The sequence below is a fragment of the Cygnus atratus genome, chromosome 2 (assembly GCF_013377495.2).
Source record: "Cygnus atratus isolate AKBS03 ecotype Queensland, Australia chromosome 2, CAtr_DNAZoo_HiC_assembly, whole genome shotgun sequence".
In the NCBI taxonomy this organism is placed as follows: domain Eukaryota; kingdom Metazoa; phylum Chordata; class Aves; order Anseriformes; family Anatidae; genus Cygnus; species Cygnus atratus.
In genome coordinates, this window is record NC_066363.1 from 149,118,489 (window position 1) to 149,124,509 (window position 6,021).

The window sequence follows — 6,021 nt, forward strand, 5'->3', positions numbered from 1 at the left end:
AGTCACGGACAACCAGCGCTGGTCCAACTGCCCTTTATCCACGTTCCCCCTACACCTACCCCATGGTGACGGGCGCTGCGCACATACAGCAAGCCCCTGCCTTACCTAAACACGTGCTGGCAAAAGAGACAAATACAGAACAAGCGAAAACAGCCAACGTGAAGCAAGGGATGAGCTACACGCAGGTTTAATTTCAGTGTTGTCAGGTGGGTTTTCTTGTCCTCCTTTTTCCATCAAGCAAGCAGAGAGCGATTAAAAGGAACACAAAATTAGGGCTCACAAGGACCAGCGGCGTTAAAGAGAAGTTGTCTTCTCATGTGCAGATCAATCTTTTGAAGCCCATACGCAACAGGCCCTCCCAAAAAGGATCTGCCGAGCTTTGCTTTGCAGCGCGAGAAATATTGAAATTAGCAGCGTATTATGGCACCTCATTTCTCGACTGCCAGAAACGAGTTACAAACCAGTCAGATCAAATGCTCCCTTCCCGCGGGGAGCCACAGAAAGGACGCCGCGTTCAAAGAGAAACCGCACGGCGTTTGAATACAGCGCACACAAGTACTCCTCCAACGGGACATACACGCTTCATTCTTTTTCTTTTACAAACTTTTATCACTTTGGAAGAGATTATGCATAAGAATATAACAAATTCTAAGCGCCGCATGCTCAACGGTGCCATCATAGGAAGCATCAGGGCTGTGGCAATGGACAAAAACTGAAGGATGGGATGGGCTTTTCAGGCTTTACAATTCTTTAATCTGATCTTGAAACCCCTGAGCATCAAAACCCAATTCTAGAGCACGGTGGCCAAGCACAACCCAACGTGGACTTTCCACAACCAGCTCTGTTACCATGTACACCTACACACTACTCAACAAACATGACCCTCATTTTGCGTGGAAAATACGGACTTCCCTAATCAGGTCACTGGAGTTACACGTGTGCATTAAAATGCTGTGTAAGAATGGATTAGAAAAATCCCACTTCTGTTTAACGCGGTAACCTCGTTTCTCTACATCACACAGCTTTACACTTTTTTTTTTATTTCAGAGCTTTTTTGGTTGAGTATTAATCACCAAACTATTTTTGGTAGAAGATGGAGAAAAATTCAGGGCTTCTGGAGAAGCCATCGACGGTGGCTCATCCTCAGCCACCAAGAGATAATCCTGCTATCAAAACCTGTGACACACCAGTTACATTTGCATATATAGCCCTCATTACGTTTCAAAGTTAACATAGCACTGAGACAACCAGAAACAAGCAATCCCATTGCTCAGGATTGCGATTCCTGTTTCTGCAACCTTGTTGACATCAAGGAGAGCTCAAAGTTAACCACAGGTACACCTGAGCTCGTCCGCTACTAGCGCACAAAGACCAAAATCTGTCTGTATGGGCTGCATCCTCATCACCTTGGCTGCAGCACCTATCTGCAGCCACTGGCAAAACTTCAGAGCAATTTCAGGGTATCGTCGATTAACCCTACTGTCTTCACAGCTAAGTAGAAGGCAGAGCAAAAAAGAACGTGCAGGTAATTTAGTTAAAAAAGGTGGATGCTGCAGCAGATCCCTCAGCACTGCAGGGCATTTGGGGCCTTGATCTTCGCCTGCAACGAGAGGCGGGCACAGATAGTGCACGGGGGGGTGTGGGCAGACCCCCACACGAAGTCTCAAAGATCCTGCCAGAAGCCTGCCCACACAGACCTGACTACGTGAAGCAGCACTTCAATTGCTAATTTTCACTCTACTACTGAAGGTATGATTAGCTGAAAGGTTCTGGTTAGCTGTCAAAATTAGCTACTTTTTTTTTTTCCCCCCGAGAAATCGTCACAATCCTTTGTGCACAAATCACAAAGAACCCTCGTGCGTCTCATCAGCTGCACTAAATTGAAGCCCAGGTAAAAAAATTACTTGTTCCACTCATGTTAAATAACAAGCACATTTTTTTTAACCGTAACATCCACCACGCTGCTAAGGATCTGGTGTGATTTTTCCCAAACCTCCCCCCGCAGTAATCTCCGGTTCACAAAACAGGTTCCACTGCTATGGAGGATTAAAATAAAAGATTCACACCTGTGCCCATCTCCATACGCTCATGTCAACATGTTTTTGAGGAGCAGCATTCCCATGCAAGCACCAGTGTGTAAGAAAATAAATAAATAAATCAACACAGCAAGGGTCTATGTGCTTAAGAGCAAGGGAAACCAAACGTATCGCTCATGGAAAGAAGCCAGGAACGAACACCCTCGAGCTGGATCCCCAAATTGCACTTTGTGGGGAACGGAAAGCTCCTGCGTGTTCCCTGCAAACAATCCTCGGGTTTAGGATCGTATCCTGTCCTGGGTGGGTGCTGTTGGTTTATTTTAAGGTGTAATTGCTCTTCAAAATAGAAGGGGGCTGACAGCATGAGGAGCGCGGCCGCGAGGACTGCAGCATTGTCTTGACAGATACCCACACGCACACCCCCTCCTCCCCGCAACCCGCCTGCTCTCGGCGAGCCACGCTTCTCATCGAGCACCTCCCACGATCTGCTCGGAGGGAAGCGTGCGTGAAACCCCCCGCCAAAAAAACAACTTCTCGGGCAAACGGCATCTCCTCCCCGAAACCACGCCAGGAGCCGTCCACCTGCGCCCAGGCTCCCTGTAGGAGCAGCTCCCGTCCTCCTTCCAGCATCGCTTCTCCCGCAGCCCTCCCTGCCCGGCTCCTTGGCGGCAGACCCCTTGCTCCCACCCCAATACCCGGGTTGGAGGCACACGGTCCCCGCTGTCCCCAAACCACCACGGTCGCCCCATCGCCCTCCACATCTCCAGGCCACTGCGTCCTTCGCGGGCGGGCCCGGAGGAAGACAAGCTGCCCTTGTCCGGGGGAACACTGCAGTATTCTGCAGTACTCTGCCGCTGCGAGCCGTGGGGCTCCGGGGAGGGCACGGGCGGCACGACGCAGGAGAGCTTTTGGGCTATTTGTTCCCACAAGCCAAGGGCGGGAGGCGTCCGCTCGGCCGAAGCGAACCCTGCGGAGATGCCAAGGGTGTTTTCCGAGCCGCTCGCGTGGGTCTGCGCAGAGCTTTCCGGTGGCTGGCGGCGGTGAGGAGACACCTGGGAACTTGAGACCTTCGTGTGCACGCACATGAAGCGCCAAGTACCCCCTCGGTGAGCACACGCCGTGCCAAAATAACGCCCCGTCACTGATTTTAACCCAGGAGCACGTCAACTTCTGAGCATCTCCCCAGGCCGGGGATGTTTTAACTCGCGTCCCCCAAACCCGACCCGACCCCACCCCACGGCACCGCGCGGCTCCGCCGCATCGCTGCCCGCCACCCCCAAAGATAATGAAAAATAAAAGGCGGAGGAGGAAAAAATGGGGGGAAAAATATACATATTATCATTTTTTTCGATTTCACGGCGTTGGAAAAAACCTGCCCAAGGTGCAAGGTAACAGCTTGCACGTCCCAACAAGGAGAGGGGGGGCCCTGCAAAAGCCCCCCAAGCCCCCAGAACAGGGGGTGCGATGCAGGAGACCCCCTCAGTAGCCGGCGCAGGTCCCCCCCCCGCTGCCGTGAGCTTCCCTGGGCGCCGTGCTCGGGCTGAGGGGGGGGTCCCCAGCACCTGCCCCCCAGCCCTCCCCGCCGCCGCTCACCTTCATGTCGCTGATGATGGTCTGGAAGAGCCCTCCGAGCGCGCTACATTCCTTCTCGATCACAGCCTCCATTTTCCTCGCCCGAGCGCACGGGAGGAGGCACGAACCGCTGCGACCCCCCCCAGCAGGCTGCGGAAACCAGCGAGCCTCCCCCTTCTCCCACCTCACCCACTAGACACAGGGGGCAGCTGCGGGCGGTGAGGGGGGGGAAACAAATTAAAAAAACGCCTCAAGTGCTAAATGCCCACGCCTCTAAGCACTTAAAACAGGGGGAAAAAGGGCAAAATCCCCCCGAAGCGGCGGTGCCCCTCTCCTAGGCGCAGCTCCCAGCCCCGCCGAGCAGCACCCGGGGGCCGCCAGCCCAGGCGGCGCCGAGCTCCCGCAGCCGGGCAGCGCCGCCATCCATCGCCGGCCGGAGGAAAAAACGCAGAAAAAAAAAAAAAAAGGAGGAAAAAAAAATTAGATTTGGAGAGAGAAGGGGGAAAAAAATGGGAGAGGAGACGGCGCGGGGTGAGGGATCTGGCAGCACGAAGGGAGCAGGCTGCAGCAGAGCCGCTGCCTGGCTGCTCCTGGAGCAAACCCACCGCTCCCTCCTCCTCCTCCTTTTTTTTCTCCTCCTCCTTTTTTTTTTTTTTTTTTTTTTTTCTCCTCCTCCTCGTCCTCTCCCAGCCCGTCCCCGCCCCACCGGCTCGGCCCCGCGCCTCTCCCGGGCTCGGAAGGTCGCGGGTTCGCGTCCCGCCGCCGCCAAGCTCTGGCTCTGAGGAGGGAAGGGTTTTCCCACTGCTATCTGATGTAGTTTTTCCAAACTTAGGGTGTTTGGGGGGAAAAATGTTGAAAGCGCTGCCCACCTGTTTAGAAAATGGCAGGTGGAATGGGTCAGCAGAAATACAAGCAGCTGGAAATACAGCTCTGGCCTAGTGCAAGCACCAGCAGCTTTGAGCACAGGCCTGTTGTTTGTTCATCCTGCCCCACAAACACAACACTGTTTAGGAGTGTTAGTGCAGATTGCATGAAACATAGCCTTTTAAAAATAATTTTACTTTTCAAATTCTCTATGTCAAATCCTCAACTTTGCAAAACATGGAGGTTAAATTCTCCATTCATACACACACATATAGAATCACAGAATCGCAGAATCACAGAATCGAGGGGGTTGGAAGGGACCTCAAAAGATCATCGGGTCCAGCCCCCCTGCCAAAGCAGGTTCCCTAGAGCAGGCTGCCCAGGTAGGCGTCCAGACGGGCCTTGAATATCTCCAGAGAAGGAGACCCCACAACCTCCCTGGGCAGCCTGTCCCAGTGCTCCGTCACCCTCACCGTGAAGAAGTTCTTTCGCATGTTGGTGTGGAACTTCCTGTGCTCCATTTTGTGGCCACTGCCCCTTGTCGAGAAGTCGAGGTCACACAAACCTCGTGAAAAAAAAAAAAGTGTGTGCTAAATCTGATAACGTCAGAGGTGTACCACAAACACACCGAGGGCTGTGAGACTCTTCATGGCACCAAAATTAAGTGCGTGCCCACCAGTTTCAGGGAGCTGAGGCCTACAGCCCCCCTTGCTGCTAACCCCAGCGGAAGGGCAGGCTGTGTTACCACAGTGTTTAATGAGAGCCAGGTGGAGAGGCAGGAAAATATAAAATATATCGTAAAGTGAGGTGGTTTTTTTTTTCTGTCTCCATCTATACAGGCACATGCAGGTACATGTGCAACCAGTAACTGAGGTGGAAATTTTGAAATCTGAGTATTACAATTAAAATGATATTAAGGTTATTTATCTCTTATTCTCTGTTATTATTATTTATCATCTATTTAATCCCAGCCTGAGATGAGTTAGAGTTGCACACCATCACGTTTTGCTTCACATTTCAGACAGGGCTTAGGCACAAGCACAGGATGGATTACAGTCCCTGTGTTAATTTAGCAGCGATGAAAAACGCCGGACAGGTGCCATGCCTGCAGAGCCATTTTCCCTCTTCTCTTTCCACTTCACACGGGTGGGAGGCACCCCTGCAGCTCCGACGGGGCTGTTCATGCCCTGGCTCTGTACCAGGCCCTCTCTCGAAGCTGGCCACACGAAATGGCCGCAGCGGTGGTAGCAATGCTGCCGTTTGTCTCACACAGAGCATCGGATGGCTGCCCAGGGCCCTGGGACAGAGGGACACACAGAAGGCAGCAGGCGATCTTCAAACTGCTTTTCTTTGTTCAGACAAGGAAACACAAATAGTACCTCGTCTAACCTTCATGGGAGCAAGGATTTCCAGGGTAAAAGGCTGGCAGGTTGCAGAATGCAAGGTGCATATGGGATGGGATAGAGGAAAAAACCTTCTGTAAAGAAGAGGTTGTTTTTCAAGGAGTGCATTTGTGCTTTAGTTAATAAATCAGTGCTGTCTGCTCCAT

At 52.3% G+C, this 6,021-nt stretch overlaps 1 protein-coding gene across 18 annotated transcripts in view; it reads right to left on the reverse strand.

Annotated features, from left to right (window-relative positions):
* Positions 1 to 4,245, reverse strand: part of MTSS1 (MTSS I-BAR domain containing 1) — a 124,512-nt gene extending 120,267 nt beyond the window's left edge. For 15 of the 18 annotated variants that reach the window (XM_050709311.1, XM_050709310.1, XM_050709309.1 and 12 more), the window contains exon 1: positions 3,630 to 4,223. In XM_050709311.1, coding sequence (XP_050565268.1) covers positions 3,630 to 3,701 — 72 coding nt within the window. In that variant the 5' untranslated portion in view covers positions 3,702 to 4,223. Of the gene's footprint in view, positions 1 to 3,629 lie in introns of all 18 variants that reach the window. The other 3 variants (XM_035556186.2, XM_035556182.2, XM_035556187.2) reach the window with 3 other exon arrangements.
* Positions 4,246 to 6,021: the final 1,776 nt, after the last annotated feature.